Source organism: Artemia sp. Qi Xiang Cuo, chromosome 12 (genome assembly GCF_049724085.1).
Source record: "Artemia sp. Qi Xiang Cuo chromosome 12, ASM4972408v1, whole genome shotgun sequence".
NCBI classification, from domain to species: domain Eukaryota; kingdom Metazoa; phylum Arthropoda; class Branchiopoda; order Anostraca; family Artemiidae; genus Artemia; species Artemia sp. Qi Xiang Cuo.
In genome coordinates this window covers 5,095,185-5,113,958 of record NC_142805.1, presented here as the reverse complement: position 1 = coordinate 5,113,958, position 18,774 = coordinate 5,095,185, and the positions used below count along the sequence as shown (strand labels likewise).

Here is an 18,774-nt window from a genome sequence, read left to right as displayed (position 1 = left end):
TCAAAAAACCATCCAACCGGTCCATTCTCCTCAACACTGTCGCCAATGTTGGGGAAATGGGGAGCTTGAGGGTCATTGAGCCATTTATAGTCACCGCAAGGTAGCGCATAATGGGACATGGCCGAGGGGTAGAGATAATTCATATCAAGGAAAACTGCATCCGATTTTGTCCCCGTCCTCTCTCCTGTTGGATCAGTTTCCAAGATACGATCCCCGTGAAAAACCAATCCCCCCCTCATTGACCTTTAGGTGAACAAGTGCAGATTAATATAAGTGATGAGTCCGTTATGTCCCTCAACAAGTTTAAGGATGAAGTCCATCATCAGATGAGGAGATTAAAAATAATAATCTAAATCAAGATTATGCTCCCCATAGATTTTTTGCGTGTTTTTACACATAATGTCTAACAAAGTTAACAGGTCACCCGACAAATACAGCTTGCAGTAGTCAAACCCATTTTTACACCCTCCCTCTGCCCAAACTTTTTTAGCAAAACTGTATTCATGGGGAGTGCACCTACGATCATGCAGACTGTCGTAAAACGATTCAATCAAGGGAATAGCTTCCTCGGTAAATCTCGACATGGAACAATAATAATCATAAGGATATATGCCCTTGACCGTCAAAAAATCATACAAACCATTTGGAAATTGTGGCTTGAGAAGGGGGAAAGCGTTGCAGCCGTCATCGTTTTTCTGCACTTGAATTAATTCGCTCAATGATTTGTGAAAAAAACTATAGGAATCTAAAAAGCAAATTTTTTTCGTGTACTCAACGTCGGCTTCAACAAATTTCCACATAAATTCCAAAACAAGCAACTTTTCCGATGATTTAGGTATGATTTTGTAGGAAAAGCTGTCTATCACCCATGCATTATACACTGTTCCATTTCTTTGAAGATGCGCCAATGCTGGTAGCTCATACTTTAGATCGTAGTTAGAGTTATGTATAAAAACCGGAAGAAAAAGTTGCTGTTTAATTTTTAAATTACATGAATTGTGAGCCCACCCTCGAAAGTTACTTTTTCCCGTTGAATTGGGATCAATAAGGTGGTCGTGATCCTGCACCGCGCCTTTGGGGGCAAGAGCACCTGTTTAATTTTTAAATTACATGAATTGTGAGCCCACCCTCGAAAGTTACTTTTTCCCTTCGAATTGGGATCAATAAGGTGGTTGTGATCCTGCACCGCGTCTTTTGGGGCAAGAGCACCTCTACAAACCCAGCAAATCGTCCCCCTTTCTAGCACCAGTTGCTCTTTATCTGACAATGTCATTGGGTAGTTGATGTGACGCAATCGTGAAATCGCGCCGTTTGCTGTTTTTATTAAACATACTAATAACTTTTCCATGCTACCCTCCTCATCCATAGCCAAAAAAACTCTTCCAATTGCATTTTATTGTTGGAATCACGACGGGCGTGCGCGTAGGAACACGCAACTAGTTTGTGTTCCTTGACTATATTTGACCTTGATGGATCTGAGATCTCAACCAGCCTTGTTTCAGAATCCTAAAATGCTTTAGCAACTTGGAGAAGGAACTTTTATATATTTTTTAGTTTTAGAGTGCATTTGCTTTCTACTGTCATTTAAATTTTCTGAGTCCCAGTAATTTTTTCACTGGTTCTTGTAGTCTGGGACTTTTTGTTCAGATGTGAATAGAGACAGGTACAATTGTAACTAGAAATAGTCTTCTCTCTTAGCAACTTGAGATAAAAGTCAACTTTTTGCTGTAACGGTGAAAAAATGACCATGGGAATTTACATCTTTGAGAGGCTCGGAAGTAGACCATACCAAATTTTTAATGTTTACCAACGTCCGTGTCCTGACTGAATACACAACTTCTTTTTTATTTGGTTTTTCCCCCCATTTACAAATTCAGCCTCATACCGGAGAAAAACCACCCCCAAACAAAAAATTTAATTTGCTTTTTCGATTATGCTTATTTCTTTCAAGGACACCGGATATTTTCCCTCTAAACAATCAAAATTTACTTTACGGAATTTTTTTTCACCATTACGTGCAAGTCCGTCGAGATTTTTCATTGTTGACTTATTATATAATGTTTTATGGGCTGCCGCTAAAAATGCATACTTAAAGCATTGCAGCCCTGTTTCAAAATAGAAACACTGAACCCCTCCTGAAGCCGACAAATCTGGGTGACATTTTATTTTTTTATTATCCGCCCCTCTAAAAATAGTCTTTTTTAAATCTACTGAGATCCAGATCCATGAGTTCAATTTATAAAATGGTGGACCAACTTCCCCTCTCGTTAAACGTTTCCAAAGTCGAAATCAGTTTATTTCCCAGTTGAAAAAGTTAATTTCAAATTCATTTACACCTGGGAAAAAAGACTGGTTGCCAGTAGAAAATGAAAATAAAAAATATCGCCAGATGTCCCCTTTTGTAAATAAACTTTCTGATTAACTGATACTTTAACTCCCCCTTAACCCCCCCCCCATTTCTGAATCTGAATCTCAATTTGTGCTCGAATTCTGTCGATGTAGCTATGGAGAACATTCACAGGGTCAGTTAAATAATGCTCCCGTCAATCGCGTTTTCCTCGGGAGGGTTAAAATCCACCCTATATGTTTGCAAGTGACCTAGAGCAGATTCTAACAAATAAAATTCACGTAATTCCAAGGACGTGACACTATTTTCATGTCCTGCACCTATTTGTACAGAATCCAATTCACTAATAGTAAAGTTGTCACAAAAAATGTCCCTGGAAAAATTAGGTTCAACAATTTTCATAAGACTATCTATTTCTTAAGCTGTAAATTGAAAATCCAGGGGGATATCAAATAACACCCTGTCACTAACATCATCATCCAGCGAGAGGTGAAACTTCAAAATGATACTTTTAGGTCCCAGGCCTGGAAATGCAGAATTTTTCACAGATTTCCCCTGACAATAGAAAATGAATGGATTAAGTTTTTTTTTTCTTTGACGAAAGTTTTATCACAATTATAACACACTTTTCTCTTTTTTTTTCTTTTTTTTTATCAAACAAATTTTTTTTCTTAATTGGATTCGAATTTATCAAAAAAATGCATAATAAGTTACAAATTTTTGCTTATAGCATTATTTACAAAACAATGCATAATAAATTACAAATTTTGTTAATAACACACAGACACACGCGCACATGCATTCACACACACACACGCACACACACACACACACACACACACACAACCGCTGAAATGTTCTCAAATTTTAAAATTGCATTTCTGACGCCTTAGCCTATAGTCAATCAGCCCATAACGTGCTGCGGAAAACAGCAAAAGATAAAAATGTGTCGTGAAAGCAACCTACGTTATTTTTTCTGTCGTAATACCTCTCTTCGTCTAAGATAAAAACATCCGTTTGTTTGAAACCCCACTTTGTAGTGAGTAATTAACATTCAAATTATACGTGACGGATTAATATTCAATCTTCCCGATGGGTTATTGTGATAAAATGATTAAATAAATAAAAATCTAGGTGCGAAAATATATCCCAGTTTAAGAACAGTTATTCAATTATCAAGTGTGAAATAGTAATTTGTTTATATAGAGTTTATTTCAAGAAATATTTGGTTTTTTGAATTAGAAAACATCTTGCTTAAAAGGGAAATTATAGGTTAGGCTTATAAATCTATAGAAAAGTATGATAAACTGTTTGCTAGTTCTGTGTTATAATCACTCTTTTATATACTGTTAATTTGGTTAATGGTAATGAAATAGGATTATAATAGAATAGTTTAGAAACAAATTTAAGTTTTACTCATCAAAAGTTACGCGCTTGAGAAAATTTGCCTTATTTTTGAAAATACGGAAAGAAAAAAAAATATATACATTTACAAATTCTGACTGCACTTGTACATCTGAAGTCCCTGGCAAAGCATGAAGAGGAGTGTCCTCCCGATCTTCATTGGATGAGATTGATGCATTATGAGAATCTATCCATTCTCTCTTGAATTTTCTGCCAGGTTGCATAGAGCTTTGTGTAGAGCTGACACTGGCTGGAGTGGCTCTTGGCTGGTCCATCGAACTTGGATTGGAACTAGCATATCGGATGACTGATGGCCTTGCAGCTTGCATCGATGTGATATCATCCCATCTTGGTCTCTGTTCGGAGGGAGGGTAATTGCATGAATCCACCTCAACATTCTTAAGAAAGAAGGAAAATTTAGTAATGAAATATTTAAAAAAAAAAGCTTTTAAAGTAGAATTTTGGAAAATTTTGAGTTTGGAGGGAAGGGTGATTTCAAAAACATTCCCCCCCCCTATTCTATTTGAGCTGATAAAGAAAGCTCATTTTAAAAACACGATGGGTAAATGACATTTTACCCACAGTAAATGTAAATGTGGTTCTATTTAAGCTGATAAAGAAAGCTCATTTTAAAAACACGATGGGTAAATGACATTTTTTTTGAATGAAAAGAACTGTTTCAAGACATTTAGAATCGTAACCAAAGGAGAGGGGAGGAGAGATTTTATTTAAATGGAAAAAATAGTATACTTTGCGTTTTCTATCGAATATATTCATTATGTTTTAAGATTTTGTATTATTGGAGGGGAGGGGGCTAAGTCCCCCTGAAATTTGAATTTACTAGTAAAACAATTTTTTTTATGCAAAGCTTTTAAAACTTATCTACCTAAATTACGAGCTAGTTAAAATAACAGAAAAAGGAAGAAAAAGTCTCCTCGACATAGCCTAAACTAAAAATTATTGAGTATATAAATGGTTCGTCCTCTAGCCTATATCTCACCCTATACGCTTAAGTTTTTTTTTAGCATTTTCAAAAGAGATATCTATTCTACCCCTCTTTTTTGAATATTTGCTAAAATTTAAATACATGGACTGTTTAATATTTAAAAGAAGGAAGCTTTTTAAAAGAGCTAACAGCACGGTGAAAAAAAGCGTAAGTAAGGAAATTCTTCCTTAACTTAATGACGAGACAAAAAATAGATTTCTTTTTATTATAATAATTAGAAAATTTTACTCATCAGAAGTCGCTTAGAATGTTCCATATCTGTGTAAATGATTGCAAAAATATTGATACTGGTAGAATGAATGAACTATTCAAACTGTAGAAAATTCTAATCTGAAACCTGAATATATACAAAAAAAAATTGATATATATTGACAGCTAAACAAGATACACCGGTTTTCTATAGCACAGGAAGGAACGTAAAGGCCCCAAATCCACAGGTACATGCTCTGGAAAGGTGCCATGGAACGTAAAGGCCCAGAAACTTATAGTTGACCCAGAAACTTGTCTGCTTGGCTCAGAAACATGTCTGGTTGGCCCGAAAACTTGTCTGGTATGTTTTGTATAATTCCATATTCAATTGACAACAATAGCAATAATCAGTCTAGTAATCTGCCATGGAAAGGTGCCAGGGAATGTAAAGGCCGCAAATAACACAGGATGGAACATAAAGTGGGCAAAATGGTACTTAGATAACTACTGTAAAGCCAAAAAAGGAAATTTTAGATGCAAAACTTTCAAGGTTTCTGTGAGAGGATCTTCAGATTAAAATAAAAAGAAGGATAGATTGGGTTGCTTATTCACCCCCGAGATCTTTTCATTTGGAGAAATATACATGAGCGACTCTCGTCAACAGTAGCCGAAAGTAGTAGGGATGTAGAAAATAGCGCGGTTAAAACTTGAAAGGAACAGAAATTATCCTGAATGTGAGGAGCAGTCCTTTTCTCTCAAGTTTAACATTTTTGCCCCAGTGTTTTGCGAATGAAGGTACGCCCATCTTGCACTTCCAACTGGACTAATAATAACTATGTACAATATTCTCAACAACCCTTTCAAGGTTATGCCATTTTACGTGAAAAAATCTGGTATCTCGGCTTAAAATGAGAGAACTGGCAAAACAGAACGCAATATCAGTTGAAAATTTATGCAAAAACTTGATAGTAAAATCTTCATTGTATTGAAAAAACTTTTACACTTGGATGGTCGGATAAAATTTCTGTAATTGAAACCTTAATTTATGTACGTGCCGTAGTACCTTCCATTGATGCCCAAATCACGCTATGGGGATACTTATCGATAAGAAAAATTGTGCTCAAATTCATTGCCAATAATATACCTTGTGCTTATTCTGGTGACTTGGGCTGTGTTCCATTTTCAAGCGTAATTTTTATGATTGACCATTTAGAGCGAAGACTGAAGGCACATTTGGAAATTAGAAATATGGAAACTTGAACCGGAAGTTTCCTTACCTGTATGCTGAATGTCATAAAACATATCAACATACAGTATTATTGGAAAATACTTAGGGACAAATCATTAGCTTTTAAAACCAAGTTCTTGCCATTTAAGTTGTCTACTTCGGTAGTAAAGAGACTATTAAAATAAAACAAAAATACGATCTGTCATACATCTTGGCTTTTTTTGTCGATAGATTGGTGCATAAGGTTGCACATGTTTCGCAATATAAGGGTTATCTTACATGATTGTAAGTTCATGTTCCCTGGTTTAACAGCTCCTGGGATGAATTTAGCAAATTAAGTTAAAATCAGGGAACATTCTCTGAAATGTTTACAATATCTAGCACCAGTTCTATGGGCCATGGAACTTTCGTAAATTCAGTGCAACTGCCATTTCATTTTCTTTTACGACTCTACTTGAGTTAAAGATCTACCACACGTTTCTAATCTCTAACGTAATAAGTGCACGAACTGATGTAGGCCTATTTATCGCTCTGAGAGATGATATGTCTTCATGATACTCCTCATAGTTATGATATACCTAAGTACTGCTTCACTATTAACAACCGATAATCACTTAAGTAATAATTTATTTTTAACCCACATCATATACAAAAATGAAAATTGTGGAGTATAAAGAAAAAAGTAGATAATACACTACATTACATGTAAAACTTAAAAAATTCACAAGAGCAGAGTAACCAAAGAAAAGAAATACGGTCAAGATACAAAAAAAAAAAAAAAACGAAATAAAACTATTTATGACTAAAGACAGACCAAGACTTAATACAGCGGACCAGCAAAATGTCCGAGGCTTTTTTTTGTTTGAAACTTTCAATTCTGGAAAGATTTTAATGTTGTTTTCTTCACTGTTCTTATGACTAAATGCCGTCATAGTTATAGTATAATTTTTTGCGAAATGAATATATATTTTTTTAATGAGCTTAGTCTAAAAAAAAAAAAAAAAAAACTCAATTAACTTTTAATCTTAAAAAAAGTGGTAATTGTTTTGGTGAGTTGGAAGTGATTGGTTTTTCAAACAGTATGTGGTAACGAACTGTAAGTATGGAGCGACCCGGCTCAATAGTAACCAAAACTCTAAAAAACGGAATTTTGGTACCAGTAGATACATCAAAAGAATCGGATTTTCATGCTGATTTTAAATATTTAAGTTTCATCAAGTTTGGTCTTACCCATCAAAAGTTACGAGCCTGAAAAATCTGCCTTGCTTTAGAAAAAAGGGGGAAACTCACCCTAAAATTAACAGAATCCAAACCATCATATTCAGCGTATTAGAGAACCCTACTGTAGAGGTTTCAAGCTCCTACCTGCAAAAATGTGGAATTTTGCAATTTTTGCCAGAAGAAACATCACGGATTTTTTTTTTTTTTTTTTGTCTTCAGGGTAATCGTATCAATTCAATGGTAATAAAATATTGCGACAGGGCTCATTCGAACGGAATTTAAAAGTTCTAGTGCCCTATTTAAGTGACCAAAAACATCGGTGGGCAACTAGGCCCCCTCCCACGCTATTTTTCCCCAAAGTCACCCGATCAAAATTTTGAGATAGCCATTTTGTTCAGCAGAGTCGAAAACCTAATAAATATGTCTTTGAGGATAACTTAACCCCTCAGAGTTCCCGGGGGAAGGGCTCCAAGTTATGAACTTTGCCCATTGTTTACATATAGTATTTGTTACTTGTAAGTATGCAGACGTTTTCAGGTGGGATTTCTTCTGGTGGGAAGGGGGTCGAAGGAGGAGACTATGGGGGAGGATCTTTCCACGGGGGAAGGGACATTTATATGACGGGGGCCGCCGGATTTCCCAGCATTATTTAAAAAATAAGATCAAAAATTAAATAAAAAAAACAAGTTTTTTCAACTGAAAGTAAGGAACACCATTAAAACTTAAAACGAACAGAAACTATTACGTACATGAGGGGTTCTCCCCCTAGTCAATATCTTGCTCTTTACGCTAAAGTTTTTTGGGTACTCCTTCGATATACCCACTCTTTTATATATCTCAAACTAAACACGCGATGAAAAAACCCGTTTCGACAGGAAGAATCAACACACGGCTGTAGAGAAATACAATGTATAGCGTGCTTTTAATTGCGTATACGATATTTAAAGTGTTTTTTGGCGGTTTTTTTTAGGGGGGGGGGTACCTAGGTTAGGTTAGGTTACGTATTTAATATATGCTATGCTTTGCCCCCCCCCTCACCCTGATGAGCAAATATATAGCCCAAATTTGTTCCTAAAATATTATATAGTCATCCTATTTTATTTTATTTCATTAGCATTAACCAAACTAGCAGTATATAAAAGAGTGGGTACATCGAAGGGGTACCGTTTTAGTACTTTAAAAAAAAACTATCTATTCTAGGTAAACAGCCTTTGTGATTCAGGGGTCATTCTTCAGGAATTGGAAAAAATTCGAACTTTAGCGTAAATAGCGAGGTATTGATTAGGGGGAGAACCTCTCATTTACGTAATAAAAATATATTAATATAGAAGTTCGTTACGTAAGTTATTTCATAAGTTACGTCAGATCAAAATTTTGAGAAACCACCATGGTTGCCTCCTTAGGGGCAAACTAGTAAAGAACGAACCCTAGCTCATAGTAACCGAAAATTCAAAATTTAAATGAAAAGATAAACTTGTCCTAGATATAAATGTTTCTACTTTTGATGTTTTATACTTTCTTTTGAATTATCTTAGTAGGTCTTAGGAAAGTTGATCCTTAATTGCTGGGTTCTAAAACGTCGTGCTTTGATTATAAAGATTAATAAGAAAAAGTAAAAAAGAAAAAAGAAAAAAAAGGTCTGCGTTTGTTTGAATAATACGCAATATATTTACTTGAGCATAAGTAGGAGGAGTCTCGAATCTCAATTTGTTCGTTGACACATTAGTTGATTTGAAGCTTTTAGAGAAAGAGATTCCCGTTTGATAGCTGTTAGTGAGTCTCGGATTCTCAATTGCTTTGCATGAAATGCTAGTATAATAATGCTAAAATTTTATGTTAGCATTATTATCTATTTTTATTTATATAATTATTTTGATATTTTATATATTATAATAATGCTAAAAATAAATGCTAATATATATTAAGTAAGTGTTTAAAAATAATATAATGAATCTTACTGCCGATCAAACTTTGTACTGAGTTAGATTTATTTATTTAACGTTCTTTGGAATTTGAGGTCGACTTCTTCTGTTAAACAAGATTATTTTGTGGTGGGCCCTGCTGACTAAAATTAGAGGCCTCTGAAGTTTGAAAGCCTTGAGCATAAGTAGGAGGAGTCTCAAATCTCAATTTATTCGTTGACACATTAGTTGATTTGAAGCTTTTAGAGAAAGGGATTCCCGTTTGATAGTCTCGGATTCTTAATTGCTTGCAATGAAATGCTACCAAGCAGTTACAGCTACAGAAAAATTACAATAATGATTTTTATTCCATGGCACGGAGCTTGGCTCTATGATTGTTGTTCATTTAGCAAGATTGGTGGTAATTAGATAATTGTTGGTTTTGTGGTGTGAAAAAGACGATCTAGATAGGTCACATGTTTGGAAAAAATTCGTTTGCGGTCTAATTTTTAGAGAACACCTTTCATATGAAAGGCGTCCCAAACACCCGGACGTCTTAATACCCATTTTTTTACTTTCTATAGCGAATAAAATGAAATTAAAATTGCTTTGCAAAAGATATAAAAACTTTTTTCAACGAACGAAGCTTGGTCCCCTGGTACTATTCTGAGTAATGCTGGCACATTTTGCTTTCATTAAAAATCTTTACGATTATTTCGGTAAAAACAGGAAAAAGTCAGAAAAAGATATGTTACTCAAAATGTAAATTTTGGTCTGATAACACTTCTTAAGGGTGTCTTTTGATGTCTTCTTTATAGGGTCTCTGATGAACCTTGCTAAACAACCTGCCTCAACCGTCCAAATTCTGGGTGCCGAGAAGGCTCTTTTTAGGGCACTGAAGACAAAGCACGACACTCCTAAATATGGGTTGATCTACCATGCACAGTTAGTTTCACAAAGCTCTGCTAAACTCAAGGGAAAGGCAAGTATTCTCAATAAAACTTTTTTTTTTTTGCTACGTCGAAAGGACGAACAGAAATTTCACTATCATGCACCGTTCTTCCATTTTAGAGTAAATACAGGGAATAAGAAAGCATCCTTGAACCAGTGTTTCCACGTATGCAATTTTTTGGGATCAGTTTAATTCTGTCACAATAATTGGATTTTTTTTTTTTTTTTTTTTTTTTTTTTTTTTTTTTTTTTGCGCCTGCTGTTTCTCTTACTGCTCCGACGACAAAAAGATGTGATGACGAATTCATTCACCATGAAAGAAAATTTTGTTGATTTGAGTTTCCTTAAAAAGGCGGAACTTCATTATTACTTAGTATTGCCGTGTGGAATGACCACCCAACAGAGCCTATTCTAAATGAACTATCCAATAGTTAATTTACAGATGAGAGGTTATAAATATTAAGAGAGGAGAAAGGGAAAAGATGAAACGTTAAATGATCAAAGTTTATTTAGAAGTACAAAAAATATTCTTAAGCTGTAATTACGTGTTTCTGTGTATCAGATCATAGAAGGGGGTGGGAAATCCGCCATTTTTCTGATATTACTTGGTTTAGTTGCGTTTTGAATGTGCAAATTTTTATAATGTTAATTATATTCGTTGGAAATCTGGTAACGTGCGTTTAGCCATCTACAGATTCTCTAGCGATCTATTGATTGTACAGAGCGAAAATAAGCTCTGATAAACAATGAATAAGCATGGCAATACAAGAGAACGTGGGAAAACAGGCCAAGTGGAGATCTTGACCGAATTATTTGCTCTTTGATTTATCACTGATTGTAAATTACCCCGTTTTTATTTTTTTCTTACTCTCTCGTATTGTTATTCTAAGCGATCTGTAGCTCACAGTCCTACACTCCTTCCTCCTTTCTCCTACACTCTCGTATAGTTATTCTAAGCGATGTGTAGCTCACAGTCCTACACTCCTTCCTCCTTTTGCTCCTTTCTCCTACACTCTCTCGTATTGTTATTCTAAGCGATCTGTAGCTCACAATTATTTTGAAAAGTAGTCCGTGGGGTTCCTATCTCTGATCAAACTTCCTATTACCATCCATAGTTTCAAGATTATCCTTAACCAGGGCCGTGTCCAGTATTTTTGTTGGGGGGGGGGAACCAAATAATTTTTTCTTGGAAAGGGGGGAGAGTGAGGTTTACCAAAGAGTGATGAAGAGGGTCTTTACCTCCCGTGAATTTTTTCTAACGGTCTCAAATCAAGGTTTTTATTGCCTGTATTTTTACACCTAATTTAAGAGCCGGTAAGATATCTCGGGGGGTGGGGAGGGGTTTTCAGGCTCGGTAATTTCCCCTATATACGGCCTTAGCCTTGATAGCCTTGAGCACATTCCACAGATTTTCTGTATTCTTTTGCGTCTTTAGGAGTAGAAAAAAAGTAAGTGGGCTAAGTAAGACGGCACTAAACCCTCAAGGTCGAAACCGGCGGTGGGATTTGGGGCCAGCCATCCTGTGCTTTGGCACACCCTTCATGCTTACCTTCCCCAAAACCCTCCAGATACTCATTTAGAGCTGGGTTGACTCTGGCTGAGCTTACAGAGTCACGCCACTGACCCCCGACCCCAAACCAAATAACCGACCACGCCTTTCACTCATAGATTTTTAAAAAATACTCTTTTTCTTGTTCAGCCAAATTCTCCCCCTCCCTAGATTCTGAAATTTCTAACCTTCATGCTATTGTATGTTAACTTTTTTGTATAAAAAGCCCTTACCCTTACGTTTTTATGAACTGGTGTCCCTACACCATCATGAACAGTTTTGCGTTTTAAGGTTGCCCAATCATGAGAATCTTTTCTGGTGTTTTTTTTTATTGGGTCTGATCTTTTTCAAAGTTGCTTTTTGGAACAGAATACAATGTCTCTATTAATTTGTATTTTTGATATATTTCAGTGTTCGTTATAAACTACTGCAACTTGAAATTATGTCAAGAAAACGTAACTATAAATGCTTTGCGCGCATCATCTGTTTATCTAAGGAATTACTTAGCTTTGTTAGAAACTGAGCTTCTTATTCTTCTTTTGGATTCAGATACCTACACGGTTTTAATACTTTTCGATAAACTGACAAAAATTTGTGTCTTCACCATCATTTCGCAATTTCGTTTGAACCATTTTGGTTATTTTGAAACCATTTACAACTACAATACATTATTCCAGTCAAAAGAGCGTTACACCGTAAAAAATGAGAGGAAAGAAAAGGAAATATAAGCGAGTTCTGATACCTCGGTCTTGAAGGAACTACCTAAAAGTGGAGTTCAAATCACCTACACATTTTAACTAGGATATTCATTATCACCAGTATTTTTATTTAGTTTGGTCTAAAATGCGAAGTTCGATTATTTTAAGTTTTTAGGGATACTTTGCTACCAAAGGGAGTTTGCCAGGGGCTTAAAATTTTAAAATTTTATTTTTAAGAATTTTTTTTCTATATTATAACAAACCTTTTCCTTTTATTAATGGCTCAAAACAAAGTCCCAAAATAGGTTTGGACTTCCCACTCAAAATAAAACTAGCATAAAATACGTCAGGAATCTTCCCTTTTTCTAGTTCAGATTGTTTCTAATTGATAACTCTAAAGTGGATAAAATATTAATTTTTTTTTATATTAATAAAAATTATTTATCTTGCATCAACAAAAAGTTGTATTTAGGGGACTTCAGGGATCACCGATAAGTAGAGTTTTACCCATCTAGACTGCTACTTTTACTAGAAACCCTTTAAAGTGTTAACATGTCTAATGGCCTAGGTAGACGTAGGTATTTTGAAGATCACACTGCCTTTTCATGGCGTACAAATAACAGTTCAAATAGGGATAAATCCTTTTATTAGATAGTGAAAACCCATGACAAAAAACTGTGATCACATAAAGCTGTGATCACATATAACTGTCATCACATAAAACCGTGAATGTCTCGATCCCATATACACTGACCCTCATTAGTGAACTTGTCACGGTTTTTCACTGTCTAATAAAAGGATTTATCCCTATATGAACTGTTATTTGCACGTTTTTTCTTCTTATATGTTGCGTATCCATAACATTTTTTTCTTTCTTTTCCAGAAGCGCCAACTGGTTAAGATTAAGCGCTTTAATGTGCCGTTAATATTAGTTTGCAATCTAATAAATAATAAAGTATCTAATGAATAATAAATAAATGAAAATAAATAAAAATAAATAATTGCATTCTAATAAATATTAATATTATATAGTAATATAAATAACAATTCTAATAAATAATAATAATATATGAACTGTTATTTATAGACAGACGTAGCGTCTATTCACTTATTTCACTTAGTATGACTCATTGTTATTGTTGTTTAGTTGACGTTAGTAGTATGCGTCGTCTGGATTCTGATACTCCTATAGCAATCTCCATGTTATTTGCGTAGACATATAGCAATTACAATGCTATTCTGGGCTTACACCTTTTCAAAGAGATTCAGAGCTCCCTCACATTCCGGGCCAACCAGATATGTTTCTAGGCCAACCAGAAATGGTCTTATACTTTTGAGGACTTGTCTTTCACTTTGATGAAGGACAAGTTGTTCTGACGCGATTTACATGAACCAGATTTCTAGTTCATGGTATACATATCTTTGTGACATTTCTGCAAAAAGGATAATGAGATTCGCAAATTGGACAAGCGAGGATGGTACGAATTGCTTGTGAAAACCCCCGGATGAATTAGTTGAAAATAAAGTTTTAACGGACAATTTTTTCTGACACAATTTACAGACCAGATTTCTAGTTCATATATTTTTTGATAACTTGATAGGTGATTTGAATAAAAGGAATTCAAATATTTTTTCTATGAAATAGAAGCTAACTCAATTTGCGAAAAGGTATTTCCATTTGCACAACTCTGATCTGATTGAATTGTCGCCGACAATGAGATTTAATCACTGCTAAGCCTATTGTTATTACGAAGGGGTTACCCAATTTACTTCTTAGTGTTAAATGACAGATTTCCAAATACGATCATTTTGAAAAGCAGACAAAAAATTGGATTGTTATTGCGAGAGGGTTTCCCAATTTACAGCTTAGTGTTAACTGACAGAGTTCCAAATACGAACATTTTGAAAAGTGGACAAAAAATCGGACATTATATAATCAGAATTATTTGATTAACATTTAAAAAGGGGTAAAGAGATATATGATCTGTATAATACACAAGAGATGATTGATAAGTATTGTCAATTTAAAATAGAATCTAACGTTCCCTTCGTCCCTCCCCCCATTTCTGAGGGCAAGGTAGGGAGGGGTCAATTTTGGAGGTCCGAAGGAGTTGTTAACTCAGGTAATTTGTTATAAATTTGAAAAAATACCTAACGACGAATCGGAAATGTATTTTTTCTTTACATGGTGTTCGTTCAAAAAGCGAGGATTTCTGTTAAATAAATAATTCTTACATTTTTTCCGTTCAATTGAAAGCGAGGATTTCTGTTAAATAAATAATTGATATATCTTTTAAAATAGCTTTATGGGGTTTGAGGGACTCTGTTGTTTTATTCTGTGTGATTTTTTCTTTACATGGTGTTCGTTCAAAAAGCGAGGATTTCTGTTAAATAAATAATTGTTATACCTTTTAAAATAGCTTTTCGGGGTTTGAGGGACTCTGTTGTTTTATTCCGTGTGATTTTTTCTTTACATGGTATTCGTTCAAAAAGCGAGGATTTCTGTTAAATAAATAATTCTTATATTTTTTCCGTTCAATTGAAAGCGAGGATTTCTGTTAAATAAATAATTGTTATAACTTTTAAAATAGCTTTACAGGGTTTGAGGGACTCTGTTGTTTTATTCCGTGTGATTTTTTCTTTACATGGTGTTCGTTCAAAAAGCGAGGATTTCTGTTAAATAAATAATTCTTATATTTTTTCTGTTCAATCGAAAGCGAGTATTTCTGTTAAATAAATAATTGTTATACCTTTTAAAATAGATTTAAGGGGTTTGAATGACTCTGTTTTTTTATTCCGTGTTATTTATCATTTACATGATGTTCTTTAAAAAAGCGAGGATTTCTGTTAAATAAATAATTCTTATCTTTTTTAATTTAAGTTTAAAAATATTATTTATGTGAAATAAATAATTGTTATACCTTTTAAAATAGCTTTACGGGGGTTTGAGGGGCTCTTCTGTTTTATTCCGTGTGATGTTTTCTTTACATGGCGTTCGTTCAAAAAGCGAGGATTTCTGTTAAATAAATAATTCTTATATTTTTTCAGTTCAATTGAAAGCGAGGATTTCTGTTAAATAAATAATTGTTATACCTTTTAAAATAGCTTTACGGGGTTTGAAGGACTCTGTTGTTTTATTCTGTGTGATTTTTTCTTTACATGGTGTTCGTTCAAAAAGCGAGGAATTCTGTTAAATAAATAATTGTTATACCGTTTAGAATAGATTTACGGGGTGTGAGGGACTCCGTTGTTATATTCCGTGTGTTTTTTTATTTACATGGTGTTCGTTAAAAAAGCGAGGATTTCTGTTAAATAAATAATTGTTATACCTTTTAAAATAGCTTTACAGGGTTTGAGGGACTCTGTTGTTTTATTCCGTGTGATTTTTTCTTTACATGGTGTTCTTTCAAAAAGCGAGGATTTCTTTTAAATAAATAATTGTTATACCTTTTAAAATAGCTCTACAGGGATTTAGGGACTCAGTTGTTTTATTCAGTGTGATTTTTATTTACATGGGGTTCGTTCAAAAAGCGATGATTTCTGTTAAATAAATAATTGTTATACCTTTTAAAATAGCTTAACGGGGTTTGAGGGACTCTGTTGTTTTATTCCGTGGGATTTTTTCTTTACATGGTGTTCGTTCAAAAAGCGAGGATTTCGTTTAAATAAATAATTTTTATACCTTTTAAAATAGCTTTACGGGGTTTGAGGGACTCTGTTCTTTTATTCCATGTGATTTCTTTACAAAGTGTCCGTTCAAAAAAGCGAGGATTTCTGTTAAATAAATAATTGTTATATTTTTTCCGTTCAATTGAAAGCGAGGATTTGTGTTAAATAAATAATTATTATACCTTTTAAAATAGCTTTACGGGGGTTTGAGAGACTCTGTGTAAATATTTATCGGGGTTTTATTTTTTCTGTTCAATTATTTTCAGTGTAAGCCAATATAATTACCACATTCTTTTATTCTAACTTAACTTGTAGGAAGAGTTTCGGTTACTATTGAGCCTTACATGCCTGAAATCATGAATTAGAATATTTAATTAGCTGTTTGGGTTTTCAGACATAGTTTTTTAGATGTTCATGGGTGTTTGGTTCCTGGAGGGTTTTATGACTCCTCCCTGCAATGAATTCAGATGGTTTTAGGACTCATCCCCCTAGCCATAACTCCATTCAACCTTGAGCGAAGATATAAAAGTTTGATGAAGTATTTTTCTACTTAACAACTACATTAATAACTTCCAAGATGATGGGACTGTATGACACAGAATTTATCAGTTACCGAGAGTTCAATGACTCCTCCTCGCAATGACTTCCAGGGGTTTTATGACTCCTCCCCACAATGAATTCAGATGGTTTTAGGACTCATCCCCCTAGCCATAACTCCATTCAGCCTTGAGCGAAGATATAAAAGTTTGATGAAGTATTTTTCTACTTAACAACTACATTAATAACTTCCAAGATGATAGGACTGTATGACACAGAATTTATCAGTTTGAAAAAATCATCTTCTGGTGTTATATTTGAATATGCATTTTTATTATTGTCTATGGAACTCGAAGAAACTGACTGTTTTCATTGGATAGTGAACTATAACATGTTTGAGTATGATAAGAGCTTGTGGAGTACTAAATTACGTCATATAAACAGACTGGGATTCTACGATCGAGTAATTACACCACTTAATAATGCTGGTCGGGATCTGAGAAATGTTCAGGAGGAAGTCAGTGAAATTTGCAGCTTTTTCGGGGTTGAAGCGCTCTACGTAAAGGGCAATGTACCTACATATAAAGTTTTAATTCAAAAGTGTGACCCTAGGATTCCACTTTTCAATCTAGAAGAGTTAAAGTGTCCTAAATTTGAAGGGGGTTATCACCGTCCTGAAAACGAGGTTAGGTTCTTCGCACAGTGGATACCTAAGAACATACCTGATCGTGATAAATCCATAAGACATGTTAAAAACTATTCTATATCATGGGACCATCGTTTGTGGATGTTTAAGAGTGAACTCTAAGTACTATTTTTATGTAAACATTTGTTTTTTTTTTTCTAAAAAAAACTGTTAATACGTTTAAGCAATAAATATCTTTAAGCTTAACCCGTCTTTATTCTTTAGAATAGTTCTATTGTAAGCAAGTAACAAACTCTTTCCTGAAGTCACCTCTTGGATACACAGTGCAGAAACTTCATTTAAGAAACTATGAAAAAATTGTAAGTAAGTAAGTAACAAATTCTTTCTTGAAGTCACCTCTTGGATACACAATACAGAAATGTTCATTAAAGAAATTATGAAAAAATTGTAAGTAAGTAGCAAATTCTTTCTTGAATTCACCTGCTGGATAAACAAAGACATTTCGTTCAAGAAATTATGACAAAATTCTAAGTAAGTAACAAACTCTTTATTGTTTGCATGACTTAGATACACGATGTAGAAATTTAATTCAAGAAATTATGAAAAAATTCTCAGTAAGTAACAATTTCTTTCTTGAAGTCATCTCTTGGATAAACAATGCGGAAATTTCATTCAAGAAAATATGAAAATATTTGTAAGTAAGTAACAAACTCTTTATTGATTTCACCTCTTGGATATACAGTACAGATACTTCATTCAATAAATTATGAAACAATCGCAAGTAAGTAACTTTTTTTTCTCTTTATCACAAACAATTTTCACTTAGCTACATGATGTAGGAATTTAATTCAAGAAATTGTTAAAAAATTCTCAGTAAGTAACAATTTCTTTCTTGAAGTCAACTCTTGAATACACAATACGGAAATTTCATTCAAGATTTCGTTCAAGAAATTATGACAATAATTCTAAGTAAGTAACAAACTCTTTATTGATTTCACCTCTTGGATATACAGTACCTATACTTCATTCAAGGAATTAAGAAAAAATCGCAATTAATTGGCTTTTTTTTCTCTTTATCACAAACAATTTTAATTTAGCTTCGCTATGTAGAAATTTCTTTCTAGAAGTTTTGTGAAAAATCTTTTTAATTGAAAATTTCTTTCTTGAGGTCAACTCCTGGATACACAATACGGTAATTTCATTCAAGAAATTATGAAAAAATTTTAACTAAGTAGCAAATTCTTTCTTGAATTCACCTGTTGGATAAACAAAAAGACATTTCGTTCAAGAAATTATGACAAAATTCTAAGTAAGTAACAAACTCTATTGTTTTCACGAGTTAGATATACGATGTATAAATTAAATTCAAGAAATTATGAAAAAAATTCTCAGTAAGTAACAATTTCTTTCTTGAAGTCAACTCTTTGA

The 18,774-nt window shown here is 33.9% G+C and overlaps 1 protein-coding gene across 1 annotated transcript in view; it reads left to right on the top strand.

Moving 5' to 3' along the window:
* Window positions 1–18,774, top strand: part of nop5 (nop5 ribonucleoprotein) — a 124,664-nt gene that overhangs the window by 74,614 nt on the left and 31,276 nt on the right. Inside the window, exon 7 of the mRNA XM_089098483.1 lies at window positions 10,115–10,278. Coding sequence (XP_088954609.1) covers window positions 10,115–10,278 — 164 coding nt within the window. The remainder of the gene's footprint in view (window positions 1–10,114; window positions 10,279–18,774) is intronic.